The sequence below is a fragment of the Trachemys scripta genome, chromosome 1, assembly GCF_013100865.1.
Source record: "Trachemys scripta elegans isolate TJP31775 chromosome 1, CAS_Tse_1.0, whole genome shotgun sequence".
NCBI classification, from domain to species: Eukaryota; Metazoa; Chordata; order Testudines; family Emydidae; genus Trachemys; species Trachemys scripta.
Genome location: NC_048298.1, coordinates 17362577 through 17384858, shown reverse-complemented (window position 1 = coordinate 17384858; position 22282 = coordinate 17362577). Strand labels below are relative to the sequence as shown.

General features: G+C 43.7%; 1 protein-coding gene across 5 annotated transcripts in view; it reads right to left on the bottom strand.

The window, feature by feature from the left end:
* The window catches only part of LOC117874863 (semaphorin-3D), a 195283-nt gene that overhangs the window by 12101 nt on the left and 160900 nt on the right, over positions 1-22282 (bottom strand). For all 5 annotated transcript variants that reach the window (XM_034765512.1, XM_034765476.1, XM_034765486.1 and 2 more), the window contains exons 12-17: positions 16908-17130; positions 13946-14034; positions 12037-12078; positions 10269-10426; positions 7089-7153; positions 4837-4976 (exon numbers count right to left, since the gene is read on the bottom strand). In XM_034765512.1, the coding sequence (XP_034621403.1) occupies positions 4837-4976; positions 7089-7153; positions 10269-10426; positions 12037-12078; positions 13946-14034; positions 16908-17130 (717 nt within the window). The remainder of the gene's footprint in view (positions 1-4836; positions 4977-7088; positions 7154-10268; positions 10427-12036; positions 12079-13945; positions 14035-16907; positions 17131-22282) is intronic.

The window sequence follows — 22282 nt, the reverse complement described above, 5'->3', positions numbered from 1 at the left end:
TGGGACAGTGGGAAAGAGTGAGCTGCTGGTGAAGAAGCCAAAATATGCTGAGGCTCCCCAATGTGTTATCTTCCATCACCCACATCATGCAAGGAGTTAAACCATATCAATGATAGGCTGTCGTTTCAAAACATATGGCTTGCTATGTCCCATGGAAAGGGACACGACAGCCTGGCAAATCTGCAGCCACAGGAGACTCTGGGTCAGGCTAGCCGAATATTTTTAAAAACGATAGGAGGCCAATGTTAATAGCTTTGCAGGGAACACTGGGTTTGCTTTTTCTGGCCCAGACACCTATTATGTACATAACACAACACATAGGAATTTAAAAAGGAATAAACAAACAGCCGAGTTTAAGCTGCAGGAAATTCAGCACATTAAAGCTTTACGAACAAATGATGTACAGGCTTTTTTATTAATCCAAGTCACAAAAACGCTCCCACAAGTCAGTGACTAACCTTCCAAATATGGGAATAAACATGATCAATTGCGTGAGCAACACTAAATACAAAAGCACCAGATAATTGACTCATGACCCACCAAACCGCAGGGAAACGCACTCCCCCTGGCAGCAGAATGACCTGGTGACAGCTCCTGTACCACAGGAGATCCTGTCCCCTCCCATAGGCCATTCTGACTGGAAGTAGGATTCTGAACCATGACCTTAAAGGTGAAATGCAGGAGACATCCTGCTGGGCCAAAGGCTCCCAATCTAGTCTGGATTTTGCCCTCTCTCTCCCCTCAGGAAGCTGTATTGCATGTCATGGACAAAGCGTAACCATCTATTTGTAAAGTGAGGTTTAAAGATCTGCTGAAACATTCCAGCTACACCACTGTAACTAAAAGTCTGTAACTTGAGTTTCCAGGTGCACTGAGTCATTCACAAAGCATGGTATCGTCATCACAATAAGTTATACCTTTAAGACATGCACTACAATAACATACAGTGTTATTAGAGAAATATAACGCAGGAAGAGAGAGCGGAATATAGAACTGTAATGGGGAAAGTTATGGTAAGGTATTGACTGAGCAAAGATCAGGCTACATGTTATATACAGCTACCCTATTTCTGTTACATCTGGTATTTTGGTCAAACTAAAGTGCATTAAAAAAACCCTCAACTTTATATCTCTATCTTTGGATTTTCTATAGAGGCCATCTGTGTGGTATCCAACACTGAGGGAAAATTTCAAACATGGGTGCCCAAAGCTAGACCATCTCAAAAAGAGCCTGTGGTTCAGAGATGCTGAGCACTCACTACTCCTGTTGGTGTTTGACATCTCTTAACATCAGGCTGACTTATTTAGGTGGCTACACATGAATTTACTTTAGGTACCCAATTTGAAAATGCAGCTTTATTCATTTTTTCTTTATCTGTAAAGATAACAAAAGAAAGAACAATGTTGTTGTAGCTGTGTTGGTCCCAGGATATTAGCGAGATAAGGTGGATAAGGTATTATCTTTTATTGGACCAATTTTGGTTGGTTCAAGACCAGTGTCAAGCTTATACAGAGCTCTCGCCAACAGAGATTGGTTCAATAAAAAAAAATATTTCCTCACCCACCTTGTTTCTCTAAAAGGAAGAACATTTTGTGTGTGTATTGAAATGCACCATCAGGATGATGCTGAAAAGGGAAATGGTGGTTGCCCCATTATTTACGACAACAAAACTAGATTGGGTCAAAATACTAGACATAGGAACAAGCATTTATCAGCAAGGATGGAGATGAGCTAATAGGTCTATCCCGTCTCTAATTGCTATGATCTTGAAAGTGAAAAAGGACTCTGGCTGGGGACTTTGGTGGGAAAAAAAGTAGAAGAAAAAAAATCCAGAACATGGGCTCCATCATCTATTTTATCAAAGGTCAAACATCATGTGAACATTCCCATGGATATAGTGGCAGCATGTGATAAGAAACTCTTTGCTTGCAGTTGACATTCATAACACAGAAAATCCATCTGGAGAGCTTTCTTCTAAATGAGCCCAGTGGTTGATATAGCATTTTATCAAAGCTTTACTTTTCTCATATAAACATTTCAGATTATTTACATAGTGCGAGCCTACTAAACGTTGTGAAAGGCTGCTAATGTGTGCTGGATGCATATTAGAGATGCAAATGCCATAAAACATATGCACACATCCCCTTATGCCCTTCACACCAGATCCTTGGCTCAACTTCTTGAACCAGCTGTTGAATCCGATGATATAGGGGAGTCCCTGGGTGGCATAAAACCCACATGCCTGATTCTACCCTGTGTTCTCATGGCTTGGCTTAGGAAATAGGGCCAGAGCATGCTGGCATATTGGCTATTTGTGGCTATTACAAGTTGGCGAAAGTTTGCCCAGCCCTTAGCCTGCTCTAATGTAGCCAAAGGCCAATTTGGCCTTAAGCCAGCTCCACAATCAAGTGAGATAGAAAGGCAGTTTAAAGCCACCTTTGTTTTGCTCACCCTGAGCTGCACCGATTGAGTCTTTGATTTCTAACCAAAATCTGAGTTTTTTCCAACTGGGTTGCACAAAAAACTCAGGGAGAAAAACTAGTCTTGTTAAAGCATCAGCCAGAGCCAGGAGTTTCAATTCCTGATTTAGCTACAGGAATGAACACACAGAACCCACCAACCCCGTTGTATCTCAATTTCCCAACATGAAAAATGAAGATGAAAATGCTTAACCAACTTTGCAAAGCACTTTCAGATCTAAGAGGATTAAACCTTATCCTTATTAAATATACCTTCTTCAGATGTAATATTTGGTCAATTAATGTTTGTAAATCCTTTTAAGAACCTTGGTTAGGTATTACAGAGGTGAAAGGTTGTTTTTATAATGACTGTGGGTCATCTAAGCATCAATCAAAGTTTCCTGTTCTGGAACAACTCTAGAGCATGTGCCTAACTTTAAGCATGTGCTTAAATCCCTTTGAAAAGGATAGGACTTAAATAATTGCTCAGTTGTTTTCATAAATTGGGTTGGATGTAATCATATATGTAAGTGCTTTTCTGAAGCGGACCCCTGGTGAGGTAAGGCATACAACTTCTTGCAAAAGAGAGTCAAAGATAAAACAATTAGGACAAGAATTACAATATTTCTGGAGTGATTAATATACATCTTCCAAGCCATGCATAGTAGAGTTTTCAGTTTAGCCACCTGTGTTTATTAGTGTTCTTTGGCCATTCTCCAGACATACCAGCAGGCCTGCTGATGAGAATACAATATAATTTTTCAAGTATGTGGTATTGATGGATGTCAAAGATAGTGTTTTAAACCACTACAACTTTACCTAAGGCTTTAAGCCTGGGGCATGAGACGTGCTAGATATATAAATGCATTTGTTATGTGCTCATGCTCAGTGGTGAAGTTCACTTTGCCAAGCTTGAGTATGTAGGGGTTGATACAACAAAAGTACCCCAAAGCCAGGGCCTGCAGACAGTCCTGTTCCTCCAGCTCATGTGGTGGAAAAGCATCTGCAGCCTGAGCTACTTGCACATAAAATAGATTATCTGACTCCCAAGGTTAGCACCCATCACTACTCTCCATGGCCCACTACTGGTGTCATAGTCCTCATGTGGCCTCCAACATGGCGACTTTCCCCAAAGAGCCCAGATGGTGCTCAGGGTCCTCTGCAATAGACACCGTAGCCCCATACAGGGCTATCACCTCACAAGAATCAGCAATGGCTAGACTTTCTCGGCTCTTAGAAAGAAAGAGAGAAATCTTGCCATCACAGTCAATGGGAGAGTTGCTAGCACCCACAATCAATGGAAGGCTGAGCCATAAACAATGGTGCATATTTAATAGTTCCTATAGGACTCTGATATTTAAACTCTGCTTGAGCTTAAAAGAAAAACAATTCAATCTGGTTCAGATCTGAAGGCATAACTAACTAAAGACTGGGATGAACATTGAACAATAAAGCACATCTAAAACCTTCGACCAACTTACCTCCCCCTTTTCACTACCACCACACTTGTGATGACTACACAGGTGGTATGGAGTGGCCTGAGATGGAAAATGGCTTGTAGGAGGGAAAAAGGCATTCTCTGTGAGGGGAACCTTAGGTTTGAAAGTCAGTCCAAACCAGTCCCAATCTGTTGACCTTCAGGACATGGTTTTTCACTAGCTGTGAGAGGACTCCGTGGGAAATTATAAAGATTGTAAGGCAGGAGACATGTTGGGTGCTGGTCCCAGATGACAGAATTAACTCCCCCAGGAACTAAGGACCATTGGAAACCACCCCACTTTCAACTTCAAGTGCAAGCAGCACTTCTCCCACCTGCCTTCTCCAACTTAAACACAGAGGAGCACAAACATTTAAAAAAAATCTGAAACCCAACACAATGATCATAAAAAACACTCCCTGTACATACAATTCTCCTCCTAGGGACTGGAGGAGAGATAGAATCAACTTCACATGAGAGATGTTCATCACCACACTTAATTGGAAGGTTCTCAGATACTAGGGTGATGTGGAAACTTATAGAGAGCAGAAGATTCTGAATGTGGTTTTGGCTGCTGAGTTATTCCATGTGTTAATTACTGGGGGAAAGGGTGTTACTGGAGTAGTCTGTCTTTTTAAAATGCACCCAAGAGTGCTTAGAGCAAAGGTTAGGGATTTTTTTTAAAATGAGTAGAATAAATAAAATAAATCTGCCTGTAGTACAGTGCAAATGGCCTCTCTCCCACCCTCTCTATGCCTCAAATGGTGATACCAGAACGCTACTTGATACCTCAGGTGAAGCAAAGAAAAGGAAAACATCTACTAATCCCAATAACTCCTGCCTTCGAATACTCAGCTGAATTCTCCACTGAGGAAGCTTGCCTTGTTGCCTATAACTTACCTCTTCTCGATGTTCTTCTCCAGAGCGTTGAATATACCACCTAATAGAGGCTTGCTGGGACTTAGGAATGCATTCCAGAAAAGTTGAATTAAATTCAATGCCAAAAATCACCTTTTCATCAGCAGTTTCATGACTAATGCCTGGAAAGCAAACATGGTACTGAAGATTAACCTTGACCTGATTTTTAAAGCAATAGGAAAATAGACTGATTCAGAACAGATGCTATAGGAGCAAGTGAATTATAAAATAAGCAAAAGGAAACTTAACTTTTAGCTTAAAATATAACTGCTAGGATTTAGAGGCGGCTGCTAACTTTCCTCCAGTGCAACTGTTTTTTAGAGAGGTTAATAAAATCTGTACCACTGACTTACTTAAATTTAAAGAGAGACAGTCACTGCTGGTGAATTAGATATTTTACCTATATTTTTCCTCTGCTCCATCCTCAGTGCACCCAGTGAAGACTCAGCAGAGTAGAGTTGGGGTAGCCATAAATGCTGGTTGTAGTTCCACCAATTCGGAGAGCCACCAGGGACCGCTTTAGCACCCTGCATACTTTAGAGCAGCCTCAAGGCTACCTGAAATCACTCCCTTTTAGTGACCATTTACTAGGCAGTTACTGCTGGAGCTCAGTGTGTTCCAGATAGGGCACTGAACTAGAAGTAAGGAGACTTGGCTTCTTCTCTTGACTCTGCCAATGACCTTGAAAAAGTCACTCCACCTCTCTGTGCCTTTGTTTCCCCTCCCAGCCTTTGTCTGTCTTGTTTATTTGGATTGCAAGATCTTCAGAGCAGGGATTGCCTTTTGTACTCTGTTGGTGCAGTGTCTAACACAATAGGACCCCGTTGCAACTGGGGCTTGTAGGTATTATCATCATATAATTATTATCTATTGTTAACAGTTATTATTATTATTAATCTGCCAGGGGCTGGAAGTGGGGTGATACAAGGCCATCTGAACCTGTTTTACAGCACCAGGGGAAATACCCACCTAGCTGCTAAAGCTAGCCATACATTCCATTTTTGCCACCATATTGGGGCTCAGGATTGAGTTCATATTAGTGCAACATTTTAGTAATTTTGTATTTGTTCATCAAAGACAATACCATTTCTCTACAAAGACATACCTGACTGGCATCCCTACAGTAAGCCTAAGCTCTGTGGCATATCTCAGATACCACTATGTAGTAATTGTGGGGTGAATCGTGAGAGTGCAATCCCAGCCCCATTGAAATCAATGGGAGTTTGGCCATTAACTTCAATGGAACCGGGATTTCCCCCTGACTTTTTAATGATCCCTGTGGTATATATGCACAGTGAGAGCCCAGTATACCATGCAACAGACTGGTCTTTGATTTCATGGCAGACAGCCCTAATTTTTGCTGTGAAATATGAGTTTTGCAGCAGGCTTCCAGCACCACAGTGACATGAAAATAATCGGAGATGGATCAAAGGGAGCAGCTTCTACTAGCTCAAAAATTAAACTCAGCAATACTATCAATACTGTTGTGACTGGGCTGTTCATTTGAATAATTGAATGTAAAAACCCCAGACTAACTCAAACTTCAGTTTTGAAAGCTTTTCATTTATTTTACGCTACCACAGAAATTGCAACGTAACCGCAGGATTTAGCATTGACAGTACACTTTGTAAGTGAACTGCAGCAGTTGCCAAGGGAGAGAGCCAGACTGTTTGGCAGCTGGGAGAGGGGGATTTCTTGTTGAGGGAAGGGGAAGGCTCTTGTTAATAGGGGGAGTGTTTAAGTAGCTGCAGGGAGGTGGAACTGGAGGGTTTGGCAGCTGGAACGGGGGTTGAGACTTTTGTCAAGTGTGTGTATGTATTAGGGGAGGAAAAAGGAGCATTTCCTGCTTCCTCAGAGGTTTTCTTACTTGAATCTCTCTCCAGATACTCTGCAAAGGAGCGGAGGTCCTGGCATCTCACTCATGGTGGGGTATGGGGTATTCACATCAATTGTCTTATTTCTCCCCTCATGTGGGTTTCTGCTGGTGTCTCTCTCGCATGGAGTGGGGGGGGGGTGGAGGAGAGAGCTGTTTTTGCCATTTACTTCTTTTAAGTTCCCATGGCTCAGTGAGTCTAACTGTTGGATGAGGCCTGAATGGAGAGTATTTGGGGATTCTAACTGCCTGGGTATTAGCTGCCCAGATATCTCCAGAGGCCTAGTTCCAAAGAGCATAGTAAACAGACAGACACACTGACCGTACACATTTTGTTGGAGGAAGAGGCGCAAATACTTACTTTCTTCCACATCCCAGCACTGGGCGACTGGGTCTCCGTATTTGACATCTTGCCTCCTGGCTCGCCTACAATAAGAGCATTAAAATGTATAACACTTAAGGCATAATTGCTGGAATTCAGTAACAAAATGCAGAGGAGCTCGGCAGATGTGGGACCGCAGCACTTCTGCCCTATCGTTGGCAATTACAGCCCTAAGTAAATCCAGCCTCCCTCTCAAGTGGCATGTGGCACAGAGAGATTTGTACAAATGGCACAAAGAGACAGGCCGGTGATTTAAGAAAATCACTCTGGGGAGAGAGATCTGCCTAGAAGAGGGTGAGGAGGGCAATCAAGTGGCAGAGACAACTTCCAAATCAGCTATAGGAGCTCTGCCAGATCCAAAGGCAGAACAGATGTTGTGATCTGGTGGGCCAGATCATCTTGGAAACCATCAGAACTCTCAACACCCTACGTCATGTAAACCTACGAGCTTCAACAGACCACATTCCTGACTCAATTCAAGGCCAACACAGTGTAATGTCAACTACTGAATTTTCTAAATCAAGCAATGCTGGAAAAGCGTAGGTGCTGCTTCAGATGGAACAGTTTTGAGAACAGCAGCTACAGCGTACGGTTTGGGAAACTTTATGTAGAGATGAACAGAACAGGAGATTGGGAGTCAAGATTCCTGGATTCTTTTCCCAGTTCCGCTATTTAACTTGCGTATTGATCTTTGGGCGAATTACTTAACCTCTCCATGACCGTTTTTAGGTTTCATTAAAATAATATTGATAAAGTATTAATAATAATACTTAGCTCTTACGAACTTTCATCCGTAGATCTCAAGAGGATAAATCTGATTATTTTCATTCTTCAGATGGGGAAACTGAGGCACAGAGAGGCAAAGTGACTTCCTCGAGGAGACACGGCGAGCCAGTGTCAGAGATGGCAATAGGCCCTTACAAGTGCAAAGCACAGCAATGTCTAAGTGGAAGAGCTGGCTCCTGATGCTGATGTGGCCATTTGGAGAAGAGACTTAAATATGCTGGGAGCACAGTGTGCCAGATAGCTAGACCGAGCTAAAGGAAAATACGCAAGTAACTGACCTATGGAAGATGCACAATGCAAAACATCAGTCCCTTCTTCTGGAGTCTCGCACCCACAAAGCTTTGACCTATCCACCAAGCCAAGGAGCTCTATAGATAAATGAGCCCTCGTTCTCTGTCTCCGCATGCAATGGAAAGAAAGCACTGCAGGCTTCAGCAATCCCATGGGGCATAACTTCTTCATTGAATCTTGGCTTTTATATTTCTCTTCTCATTTACATTTCTCTGTATTTATTCTAGTTCACTTTGGCTTAGGGGAAAATGCACATGGTTGCACAATGAATGACACAATAACCCGTAACTCATTAACTACAATAACTCATTTCATCATTTAGGCCCAGTACTGCAGTCCTTAAGGAAGCAAACTCATCACAGACAGCAACCATGGGCCTTTATTGTAAGCAGAGCTGGGCAACATTTTTCAGGTGAATTGTTTATATGCTAAAAATACAGTTTCAGCCAAAAAAATCTTTGTGTGTGGGGGGGGAGGGGAGGGGGACTTTTTGTAATTTTCTGATTCAAACCAAATTTTGTTTCAATTTTTCAGAACTGCCAGCAAACCAAAAAAATCAGTTATTCGCTCCAATTGTAAGGACTGCCTACAGGACAGTTTCGTTGAAGGGGTGGAAGAGGAGGCTGAGGAAAAGCCTTGGAATAGTGGCGTGACCTGAGAAATTCTGGCTGACCCAGTCAGAATGCTAGGAGGGGGAGCTAATGCCAACTCAGTAACTCTATTAGCCTTCTAGAGTACAGCATGAAATCCCTCCATCTGGCTCAGGGAGAGTTCAGATATGGCTCCCGTGGTCCTTTCTCTTTTGGGAGGCTGGTGCTGCAGCTGGTATTAGCCCAGCAAAGCACTTGTGTAACCTATACCAACACACTATGGTTCTCTGTTCTTTGCTAGTCCATGGATAGAGGTTTGTAAACTCTAACACACTTGAGCCATGAGACCTGTGTCTTTTAGCTCAGCTCATCCTTTCAGTTCCTGCTGCCAATGACCCACCCAGGGGTATCATGTGAGAGTCACACTCCCCATTGTGATTGTGCCTGGCTCCCATGCAGAGGCACAAGTACAGGAGGCTCCTTGAATCACTTCCCTCTCCTTTGCACACTCATGCAGAGGGAGCCACAGTCTAGCCCTTAGCCTCATAATTTGGTATCTTAAAGCATGTTGTGACAAAGTTCCTCCTCTATCTTGGTGGGTCCTGCACTTATTGGTGGATTTTCCTGCCTCAGAGATTCACCAATCCACAAAACCCAGAGACCTTCCCCTCTGGAAGAACCCACAGTCCAGGTCAACTGGGAGGTTTGGGGGGAACCCGGGCCCACCCTCTACTCCAGGTTCCAGCCCAGGGCCCTGTGGACTGCAGCTCTCTATAGTGCCTCCTGTAACAGCTGCATGACAGCTACAACTCCCTGGGCTACTTCCCCATGGCCTCCTCCAAACACCTTCCTTATTCTCACCACAGGACCTTCCTCCTGGTGTCTGATAACGCTTGTGCTCCTCGGTCCTCCAGCAGCAGCACTCACTCTCAGCTCCTTGCGCCTCTTGCTCCCAGCTCCTCACACTCACACCACAAACTGAAGTGAGCTCCTTTTAAAACCCAGGTGCCCTGATTAGCCTGCCTTAATTGATTCTAGCAGCTTCTTCTTAATTGGCTCCAGGTGTCCTAATTAGCCTGCCTGCCTTAACTGGTTCTAGCAGGTTCCTGAATTACTCTAGTACAGCCCCTGCTCTGGTCACTCAGGGAACAGAAAACTACTCATCCAGTGACCAGTATATTTGCCCTCTACCAAACTCCTGTACCCCACTGGTCTGGGTCTGTCACAATGTAGCATAACAATAAGTATCGTGATCTTGTTATGTTAGACGCCCTAGCGCAGTTATCACTATTTATATTAAAGTGCTGCACTGTTTTCATAGCACTCCCACCAAAACATGGACAAGGTTATGTCTACAATTTACCCAAAAAACATGCTGAAAAAGTGCAACTTGTTTTCGCTGGCCTAGAAACTCAGTGGGAATCTCTGAAGCCCTTAATGTAGAGAACATGAGTGGGTGGATTTTCCAAAGGAACTCTATACATATTCTTACCTTTTAGAAGTTGGTGCATATCTGGAACATGAGTTTCCATCCCAAGCGCAGTATGGGTCTCTGGCAAGGCAGCAGTCTGCACAAGCCTTCCCATACGTGTGACATCTGTGCAGGGAGAGCTGAACCAATCCATCTTTGGAACCAATGTACAATTGTTGCTGCAAATCAGGCAAGGCGAATGAATTAGAAGTATTCTTCAAGCAATTATTTTACATGTTCTCTTTCTCGCTACCAGCCTCGCAATCTTTCAATCTTGGCCCAGATTGAATTGAACGGGAGAGAATTTCACATTCACTGTAAAATGTTTCTCAGGGCACTGTGTGCACTGGCCAGTCTCCATCCATTGCAGATGACATGATGTTGGCAAGGGGCTATGGAACTGGAAGGACAAGGATCTAAAGCACTGGTAGGATGTTCACATGAATTTACAATATCAAAAATCAGCAGCAATCCACAACAAAAGTAACTTTACTAATAATTTGATAGAGGAAGATAGATCTTGATGTTAAGCTCAACAGCCGTGGGGCTCATTTCTGGTTTAGGTCTTATGTTCCTAAAAGCTCATGCTTCAGAGTTTCAGACGGTCACCTGCACAGGTCAGGAAGGGATTTCCCCCCCATCCAATGTATTTTTTCATCTCCTTCCTCTGAAGCATCAGGGATGTCTGTGGCTGGAGATGGGATATTGGATAAGGTGATTCAGGGCTCTGAGGTGACATTGAACATTCTCTCTCTCAGGTGCTTGGCTGGTTGATTCTTGCTCACAGTGTCTAACTGACTGTCACATGTGAGGTTGCAAAGGAAATTTTCCCCAGGTCAGATTAGCAGTGACCTTGGGGCTTTTTGTCTTTCTCTGCAGCATGTAGGTGCAGGTCACTTGCTAGGATTACCTGGGTATATCTCACCTAATCATTTCCCTGCCATTGCAGGGACCTCAGGTACTGTGCACCTCGGGCTCTCGCCTACTCTCTGCATGTAGCACATAACAGTTCAGTTTCCTGTGGGCTGTAATACTTTGTTCTAATTTCAGTTGTTGGGTTTAGTGTGCGGGTCCTGGGTGGTGTTGGTGGCCTGTAACATACAGGAGGTCAGACTAGATGGTTTGGTAGATGGCCTGTAACACACAGGAGGTCAGACTAGATGGTTTGGTGGTCCCTTTGGCTTTAAACTATGACTCTGACCTGGAATTCGGGATATCTGGATGACCTCGGGCAAATAATTTTCCCTCTCTGTGCCTCAGTTCAGTATTTAAAATGGGGAATAATAATACTTCCTTTCTCCCACCTTTTGTGACTTGTGTAGTTAGACTGTAAACTCACAGATTGGGGACTGCCTCTTACTATGTGTACATAGCCTGGCACCGTGGGGCCCTAATCCCTATTTGGGATCCCTGGTTGTGCTGCTTGTAATACCACTACTATAACCAATAATAAAATAATAATAACGTTTTGTTGAATTAATAGATTATACAGAGTCAAATTTTTGTTGTATGTGGAAAATATGTGTGTTAACTTAATTCACAAATCCCACATCCATATGACTAAGGATTTGTATCCATGAGTAATTACCAGTTTGGGCATACAAATTATTATTTGCACGCAAATGTTAATTTTCCAGGCAAATTAGTTCACACTATACTTTCCAGATGCAGCTTAAGTGGCAGCCTTTGAAAATTTGGCCAATAAGCAACAGATGTCACCAGCAAAGCAACAAGCTAAATGCTCAAAATACCAAACTATTCATGTGAATTAAACAAGTGTGTGAATTACCTGCTTCAGGGACATCTCCATAGTTGAGATAAATGATGGATGCTGAAAAATGAATGAGTGAATGTCAGTGTAACTATTCATTGACATTTGCTTCTGTCTTTAATAGAAAAGATGACATATCTTAACACCTGCCTACAAGAAAATAAAGAAAACTACAGATCAATTTAATTGGTTTATCCAGATGTGAAAAAATATCAGAAATAAGGAAATACCTGCTTCCAGAAATACATGCCAGCAAATATGTTCTGCTACTTGCCAGTAGATGATTTCTATCCAGGAAGATTGTAATTCACACTGCATAGAGGACCAGCACTAGATCTAAAAATTCCATTTAAGCACTATTTTGAAGGCTTAAATGGAACTTAAGGTATGCATAGGTTGCTCCTCTGCACCAAGGGTGAATTTTACCTCTAGTGAAGTCAATGGAAGTTGTGCCAATGACTGTAGTAAGAACAGGATGGTCCTGGTATATTATTTATGCTCTATCACATAATGCAACATCTAAGCCTATTGTTTAATTTTGATGTGGCTTTAGGAATAAGGAATGGTTTGCAGCTGCTCTTTCCTCTTCAATTTTCCATATTAAAAAAAATGTAGAGATAACATTTATAAAGTGGAGGAATGTCTGCTAAGCAAACCCCAAATCTTTTAGTGTTAAATATGATATGGCATGTTTGCCCTTGACGTTATGGTATAAGAATGCAGCAAATTGGTGTACATACTGAAACTCCTGATTACTTGGCAGACTGTTGAGCAATCTTGGTATTTTCAAAGAAATATTTATAATTGGTGTTCATGGCAGTGGAAAGAGGACATTGAGAGCCTTTAAATCAAGAGGATTCTCATCCTATAGATGATGTATTAAAAGGCACATAGAGAAATTAACTCAGTAATATCAGTTTTACAGAGCCTGTACTAGTTCTGGGTGAACTCATTGTGTCTGATTTCAAACTCACTTGATCATTGTGATTAGAAAGATCGACTACGACCCCACTGTTCTTTGGCTTGCACTGCACTTAGGAGAGAATCTATGAAAAAAGGGCAGATGGTGGGGAGAAAGGAAAACACTAACGAAAGAGTAAGGTGAAAAATGAAGTAGAGCTGGATGCAATGAAAAGGGAACAGCGAAAGACTGCCAAAAAGGAGGAGAGAGAAACACTGGAATGAAAAAATAAATCAGCAGGCACATTCTATTCTCCATTACACTGGTGTAAATCCAAATCAACTCAACTGCCATCAACAGAGTTAATCAGGATTTATGTCAGTGTAATAGAGAGCAGAATTTGGCCCAATATAGATACCATTTATAGGCAACTCACTGGAGCTGGCCTGACTCTCTCTGACATTCTACCAGCATTGCCAACCCCACCCACACAAAAACCTTGAATCAGGCTCCAGAATAAAACCACCGCAAAACAAAACAAATCAAGAGACTGATTCAAAAATCATTAGACTTTAAACAATAGCAGATATTTCCTTCATTTTATTTGCCTTGTGGTTTTTGTTTGTTTTGTTTTTAACCTTTGTTCGTGTTTCAAGGTTTTCTCCACAACCATGAGGGTTGAAAACATTTTGTAAGTGATAATGGGGATTGTAGGACTCCAGAAGCTGAGGCTTTAAGAAAAACTCTAAAAATCAAGCAGTATTGGTGAGACAGCTGAGAAACCTGTGAGTTGGCAGCAGTGTTGTACATAAAAAAGACTTTTTAGGAGCTTGAAAATTGATGTTCTCTTTGATTCAATCATCTTTGGAAAACCAAAGGATCTCAATGTTAAAAATAAAATAAGTTTGGGAACTTGCATTAGTTCTGAGAAATGAATTGCTTCAGAGGTTAAACTCCACAAGGCTTTAAACTCCCCTAAACTATTCTCTGATGCTGTTCAAACACTCAGTGGCTGTTAAAGCTTACCTTGAAAATCTGCAGCTCTTCCAGTACTACCTCCTCCATAGTCCACTTCTCCTTTGTAATACTCACAACCTTCAGTACCGTTCCTGTGTCTGAAACAAAGATATGTAGTATACAAAGCAGTGCTTGTGTTTCAGTATTTAAGTACAGTTCTGTTTCTAACTGACTTCATATTGACTCCCCTTCCCATTCTTTTTCTAAGTGATGCTCTAAACTTCAGTTAGAAAGAAGATAAAAAAAAGGAAACTAGACATCAGAGATCATGCTTAATGTAACCAGGAATCTGCTTTCTAAATACATCTACCTGTATGTCCCCCATCACTATAATGTCTGCGCAACTCACAATTTTTAATGTATTTAACCTCAGAATACTCTGAGACAGTGCTATTATCCCCATTTTACAGATGGGGAACTGAAGCACAGCAAGACTTGCCCAATCTCACAACAGAAATGTGTGGGGGAAGCATGGAATTGAACTAAGATCTATTGAGTCCCACTCAAGTGCCTTAGCTACTGGGTCATCCTTCTTTTTCAGTAAGAACTTATCTATTTAAACAGTTTTAGGGACCATAAAGGGCCTAAAGTCCTTTGCTGAATAGGGGGTCTTAGTGACTACCTATGCAGCATGGTGTGATCAGACTTAAAACGGAATTGAAGTGCTTTTAAAATTACTCTAAACAGTTGTTTAAGATCCCAAAGCATTAAGCACCTGCTGAGGCCCAAATGTGGGACGTGTCATGTGACACTGACCCAAAGTCAGGGATACAGAAATGTTACTCATGCAAGAGATTTAAATCACAACAGGAGACCTTGTGTTAATGTAAATGACTCTTTGGATCACCTGAGCTCCACGATTCTGCATTTCTGCTGTAAAAAAATTCCAGCCGTAATAGTGAAGGGACACCAAAGCTGTGTGGCATTTAAGTATTTGGGATTGCAATGAGTGACGCCCCTGAAAATGAAGCCCAGTTGAGAGGTGTGCCTGACAAGGCCCTTTGCAACACTCACATCCCACTCGGCCCTAACAGGGGACTCATGAGCTGCATAAAGCCCTGTGTGTGGGTTGCACGTTTTCCTGACAGAATACAGTGCACATAGGGAGGCAGGTTGGAAGTCTAGTGAACTGAGCGTTAGGCATGCTGGAGTTCTAACCCCACCTCTGTCATTGACTCACTGGGTGGCTTTCAGAAACTCTGTGCCTCAGTTTTCTGACCTCAGCAGAAATTACAACGCCTCCCTACCTCAAAGGGAAGATAAAATACATTGACATTTGCCAATCCCTATTAAAGATATCAGGTTTGATCATCTCCTGGAACTCCCCAGTGCTGTACATTCCAGTTGGTGGAGTCCCACCATTGCAAGGGAGCAAGCCAACCCTGCCCCCAAAACACATAGGCTGTTGAAGGGCATGGCCTGGATGTCTGGAAGATGCAAGGCAGGATTGAATCAAGCCCATTCAGTACTAAATATTATGTGTAGTATTAAAACAACAAATACATACATTTTAAAGCAAAGTAGGAGACTACAGCTGATGACATCCCTAGCACTTTAAGTGGAAGTTACAAAATGTCACTACCTGCCTTCTGTGTTAGTAATGTCCATACTCTTATCTAGGGTTGCATAGATACAAAGGGCTGCAGATGGAATATCTATACATAACAGGCAACCTTTCTAAATTCTCTGGTAGCATTGGTTGAACACATTCAAACATATTTTAAGCTCCTGATCTTCTGGTGACCAAAACCTCCCGAGTTATTTGGTGTATTTTTATGCACTCATTATATAATGTTTGAAATATTATCTTTCAGTCTGAATTTCCACAGGATAGATTTAAAATATAAAATGAAATAAAACCATGAATTCTGGGGGGAAAAAGAGCTCACTTCATAATTAAAAGGTGCTGGCGCTGATAATTTTCTCTCTATTCAAATTATGGAGCACCACCTAGTGACTACATGGTACCTTGCAACCTTCAAATCTCTACACTAAAGAAGAATTACAAAGAAGAATTAGATGTCAGTGCTATCTATCAATACCTAAACCAACAGGAGGTTATTGATCTAATATAAGTTCATTTTGTATGAAAACCTACTGCAGTAGAGAATAGCACAAAACTGACTGCAAATTCTAGAATACACCAAAACAATATTCCATGTGTTAGGCAGCAAATCTACCTTTTCTGAATGGATGTTTAATTTTTTCAGAACTTTTCAGCATGTGTAACGTGAATGATTATGTGTGTGCATGTTGTGTGTATGCTTCAGATGTATATTTTATACTTGAATTGTAGGGGTTTCATGGTATTTGAAAGTGCATGATTGCTTTCCTCCTTTCATTGCTGTCAGAAAGACTTCATTCAGAGAGGCAAAGCAATGAAGGTCCTCCAAGATTGGGGCAGTGCTTGTTCCTGGACAGCCAACTGTGCTGTGAGAGCAAGTCACCCTGAAGTTCTTCCTCATGCTAAAATCCCACTGCATCTCACTCTTCACTCATTGGTCTGAAGTGTATGGATGCTGGAAGACACCTCATGACACCTTGTTTGCTAGTGAAATTAGTACTTGTGAGAAAGGCTGAGTTGAAAGCCCCGGAGACTTAAATCCTGCACCTGAGAGATCGATGGCTCTGAAATTCACCCCCTTCCAGTTTTGTCCCAAATAGTCCACATTTGTTGAACTTCAGGGCATGCTGCAAGATTCATCTATGTGGTAAAGGGAGGCAGTGTGGCCTACTGGAGTGTGACTCAGGAAACCGGGGTTCTATTCTGCCACTGGCCTGCTGGGTGATCTTGGGCAAGTCACTTCACCACTCTGTGCCTCACTTTCCCCATCTGTAAAATGGGAATAATGTTACCTCTTTGGTAAATGGAAAGATTCTTGATAGATTAGGACCCCAAATGATCTTCTTTAACCTATTTAGCTTTCCTATGACATTGCCCTTGAAGAACTACGAGAGCTCTTTAATTTACCTGTGCCTAGGAATATAACATCATACTGCCCATCTTCCGCCATGACATGATCCACCACAATCTGCGTCAGCCTGTAGTCCACATTGATTCTAGTAAATACAGGTCCTCCAGTCACCGGGTAAACCGACTTGTACATCAATGGATGGCGTTTTATAAAACTAATGACATCATCTGGAAAATCTCTGGTAGATTTAATCAAGGGGTCATAAGTTTTGCTTGGGCACTGAACACAAGAAAAGGAAAAAGAAGATAAAAAAGACATTAAGAAAAAATACTGATTACTTTGACACGTTCATTTCTGCAACAGGAAAACTTATTCACAAACAGTGCAGGGAGATAAATGAATGTTTAGTATAACGGAAAAAAATGTCTCATTCACTTGGAAACAGTGTTTAACATATAGGGTGCTTAGGGTGACCAGATGTCCCGATTTTATAGGGACCGTCCCGATATTTGGGACTTTTTTGTATATAGGCGCCTATTGCCCCCACCCCCTCCCGATTTTTCACACTTGCTGTCGGGTCACCTTAAGGGTGCTACACAGAGCCCACTGAAGTCAGTGGGAGCTGCTGGGTGCTAAGCCCTATTGAAAAATGAATTACTTGTTTACATGCCTAAATACAAATTAGGAGTGTAACTTTAGACAACCATTGTTTTTAAAACTTGGCTTTTGTGTGTATATTGTAACTGTTTATAAAGCATGAATGACAGCGATAAACCCAAGATTTCATCCAGAGGGAAAATAATTTGGCCTAGAATTGGAATAGCTCATGTTGTTTCAAGTTTTCTAGTCACCAATGCGTGAAAACACACTGGGCTGTTCAAAAAGACCATTCAAGAACGCTCTGCTTTGGGTTCTTCAGCTTGCCACTTTCCCCCTTGTTTTTCCACTCCCCTCTCCTCTTTTCATTTGTCTTTAAAAGCCTGTCCCTTTTATCCTCATTTCTGTTTTTCTCTGCTCCACTGATTTTCTTTTAGCTTCTAAAACTCTCTGAAACTTTATCATTTGTTTCCACTAGTCCATTGCCACTTCATCTCAGTAATATAAATTTCAGACCCTCGCACTATCACTCTCTTTCACAAAGGAGATGCAGTTTCTGGTGTCACTTATTCACCTGGCCAATCCAGCAGCCCTTTCTCAGACAGACCTTCCACTGAAGTCAGTGGGAGTGCAGGTCAGTTGTCAGGTTGGGATAGTAAGGATTGGCAGGCAGTGTTAGTAGGAAGGCTTTGTCTAGCAGGCACTATATGAAGCTCTAATAGGGGCTATAGGAATTCAAGCACTCAGACTCTATTTTCCTCCATTCAAGAAAAAAAGTCTGTTAATAAAACTTATTTTAAAAAAGTTACCTTTGGGACTTAAGATATATCAGTAAATAGGTGTGAAGACCACCATCAAAGAGCCTGTCTGTGCCCTCTTCTAACAATCTGTGTGACTATTACAAATATTGTTACGTTTATACTACTATCACCAATCATGGTGTCAACGGTTACTTATTTATTAATTATTACTATTATTGATCTGGTCCATGCCAGCAGTGTGCTCAGGATTGTACGTGGCACATTTTAAAGGGCTTTTCAACAGACATTTGGATAATGAAGAGTGAACAGTTTTCAGCCAAAAATGATAAAGTAACGTAAGAAAAAACTCCCACAAATTTCTGATGTTCAAGATTTTTGTAACTATTTTCAGTGTTAAAAGTAGAGGTCCAAGGTGTCTTTTCTTAATCAGGCCTCAGTCCTAAGCATCAGTGGGAATTCAGGGTGCTCAGCACAGAACCTCACACTATTAATATGTTTCAGAGTAGCAGCCGTGTTAGTCTGTATCCGCAAAAAGAACAGGATTACTTGTGGCACCTTAGAGACTAACAAATTTATTAGAGCATAAGCTTTCGTGGGCTACAGCCCACTTCTTCGGATGCATATAGAGTGGAACATATATTGAAGAGATGTATATACACACACATACAGAGAGCATGAACAGGTGGGAGTTGTCTTACCAACTCTGAGAGGCCAATTAAGTGGAAGCAAGACTTTGTTTGCTATTTGTGCAGTCATGGAAAGTGTTTGCTGAATATCAGGAGAACTTCCTGACAGGGACACTCCACCATGGAAGAGCTAGAGGCCCATTACTTCAGATTGTTTAACAATGAGTCAGACAAGTGAACTGGGTATGGAAGAGAGGGAGAAAGGAAAGACCTATTATATTGTCTACCTATTTTACTCCGATTGGTGTGTGTTTTTCAACAGTTAGCCTACAGTGCCCTCTGGTGGTTTTCAATGGAAAGTCTCCAACTTCTTAAATCTGAATTGCCTGGATACAAATACAAGACATGCTTCTTTTCATCACTGTCTGTGCTGTTGCTTAATTGTTTAGGGCCACAGGATACCCTGATCTACACACCACAGAGAGGGGTAAAAGGAGGCAGAAAAGATCCAAAACTGAAGTGGGAGAAGTGTAAACAGAAGTATTTCAGAAGATTGTCTCAAGAGACCACAGAGACCCAACAGCCTCTCGCCAATGTTGGGGTTCTGTAGCACTGGTGCAGTGGGGCTGAACAGGGGAGCAGTCACTCTTTAGTGGCCTGTTCCCTGGCACATTTCCTAGTGGGAATCTACTCAAAAGTTACGGCTGCTAAAACACCACCCTCTGCATTACTGAAGCAGAACTGTTTAATCATACTCTCCTTGTTTGCATTTGTCTGTTATACAGCTCTCTTCTACTATTTTTGTCCTGTGTAGGGAGTTGCAGACTGTGCTCAAGCCACCTTTTAGCTTTCTCTTGTATAACGTAATCAGGTTGAGATCCTTGTGACTCTTGTCGTAAATCAGGTTTTCCAGACCCCAAATCATTCCTGTAGCTCTTCTCTGAACCTTCTCCAGTTTTTCAGCATCCTTTTTTATAGCATGGACACCAGAAGTGGGCACAGCATTCTGACTGATGAAGGCCTTTAAAGTGAACATTGCTGCTTACTATACATGTGATAAAAATGATAAAAATAATCCCTGTGCTTCCTGCCAGATGGAGCCACAACACCCTTTGTGAGAAGGGACGTCTGACAAAGGAGTCTGTGCATAGTGCGCTAGGGCAAAATTAAGGCTTGTGATGAGGTGATTTGCAATCATCCTCTGCAGCTGATTTAAGCAAACAGAATAGAAACTAGGGTTGCCAACTTTCTAATCCCACAAAACAGAATATCCTTGCCCCACCCCTGGCCCTGAGGCTGTGCCCCTGCCCCTTCTCTGAGGCCCCTCTCCCTGCTCACTAAATCTCCCCTTCCTTCTTTCTCTTGCTCTGTCCCACCCTCACACACTTTGACTGGGTTGGGTCAGGGGGTTGGGGTGTGGGAGGAGATGAGGGCTCTGACTGGGGGTGTGGGCTTTGGGGATGAGGGGTTTAGGGTGCAGGAGGGGGCTCCGGGCTGGGGTAGGGGGTTGGGGTGTGAGAAAGGGCATGTAGTATGGGCTCTGGGAGGGAGTTTGGGTGTGGGATGGGGCTCAGGGCTGAGGCAAGGGGCTGGGGTGCAGGAGTGGGTGCGGGGTGTGGTCTTCAGGAGGGAGTTTGGATGAGGGACGGGGCTCAGGGCTGGGGCAGGGGGTTGGGGTACGGCAGGGGGCTTGGGGTGCGGGCTTACCTCAGGCGGTTCCCGGAAGTGGCTGGCATGTCCATCTCCTAGGCGGAGAGGCCAGGAGGATCCATCCGCTGCCCGCGCCCACAAGCACTGCTCCCACAGCTCCCATTGGCTGCAGTTCCCAGCCAATGGGCGCTGTGGAGCCGGCACTCAAGGCAGGGGCAGCACACGGAGCCTTCGTGGCCGCCCCTACGCCTAGGAGACAGACATGCCAGCTGTTTCTGGGAGCCACAGGGAGCCAGGGAGCCTGCCTTAGCCCCACTGAACTGCCAACTGGATTTTTAGTGGCCCGGTCAGCGGTGCTAACCGGACGCACATGGGTCCCTTTTCGACCAGGCGTTCCGGTCGAAAACTGGACGCCTGGCAACCCTAAATAGAACTCATCTCACAAAACACATTTTTCAAATATCAAATGTGCAATTTGACAGATAGCCTAACTCTCTGGTGCCAATTAAGGACTCAGCGGTTAGAACTTGCTACATTACATAAGGTTTGGCAACATTTTAAACATTCATACTCTGTACAGTAAATACTATGCCAGGACTGAGCCTGCCCCTCCCTTCATGGTTTGTGTGCATTACTAGCATACAGGTAACAATCAGACTTATTTTGCCGATAAAGTAGAGACTTTCTGGCAAATGATTATTGACAGCGGCGGCTCCAGGCACCAGCGCTCCAAGCGTATGTCTGGGGCAGCAAGCCACTGGGGGCACCCTGCCAGTCCCTGCGAGGGCGGCAGTCAGGCTGCCTTCAGCGGCATGCCTGCAGGAGGTCCACCGGTCCCGTGTATTCGGTGGCAGGTACGCCGAATCCACGGGACCAGGAGACTGCCTGCAGGCATGCCGCCGAAGGCTGCCTTCCGTGCTTGGGTAGCAAAAAAGCTAGAGCCGCCCCTCATTATTGAGGCCTCTCTTTTGATAACTAGACAGCTACAAGGAACAAATTTCTTCTGGCAGATCAATACCAGATCTGCACTCTGAGACAGTGCTCTGTATACGTGCAATGAACTGGCATTGATATCAGGGATAGTTCTATATATGCACAGCAGAGAAACCACAAGATCGGAGCCAGGACTGCTGACGGGAGAAAGAAAGGGCAATTGCACAGGGGCCCGGGTGATTTAAAAGGGCCCAGGGGGCCCCGGCCGCTACCACCGGCAGCAAAGTGGAGCTAAGGCAGGCTTCCTGCTCTCCCTCACTCTGCGTTTCTCCTGGAAGTGGCCAGAATGGCCCTCCGGTAGGCGGAGGGGCAGGGGGTCTCTGCGTGCTGCCCCCGCACAACGCCGACTCCGCAGCTCCCATTGGCCAGGAACTGCAGCCAATGCGAGCTGCGGGGGTGTTTCCTGTGGGCAGCAATGCACAGAGACTCCCTGAGCCCCCCACCTAGCAGCTGCAGCCAGAGGGGTGTGCCGGTCACTTTCGGCAGCCACACAAGGTAAGTGCCGACCTCCTGCCCCCCTCCTACACCCAAACCCCCTGCCTTAGCCTAGAGCCCACACCCAAACTCCCTCCCAGAGCCCGCACTCCGCACCCCCTCCTGCAACCAAACTCCTGCCCAGAGCCTGCACCCCGCACTCTCTCCTGCATCCCAACTCCCTGCCCCAACCTGGTGAAAGTGAGTGAGGGTGGGGGACAGCGAGCGAGATGGAGGGGGGATGGAGTGAGCAGGGGCAGGGCCTCGGAGAAGGGGCAGGGTAGGGGCATTGCCTCAGGGAAGGGGTGGGACGGGGGAGGGGCAAGGGTC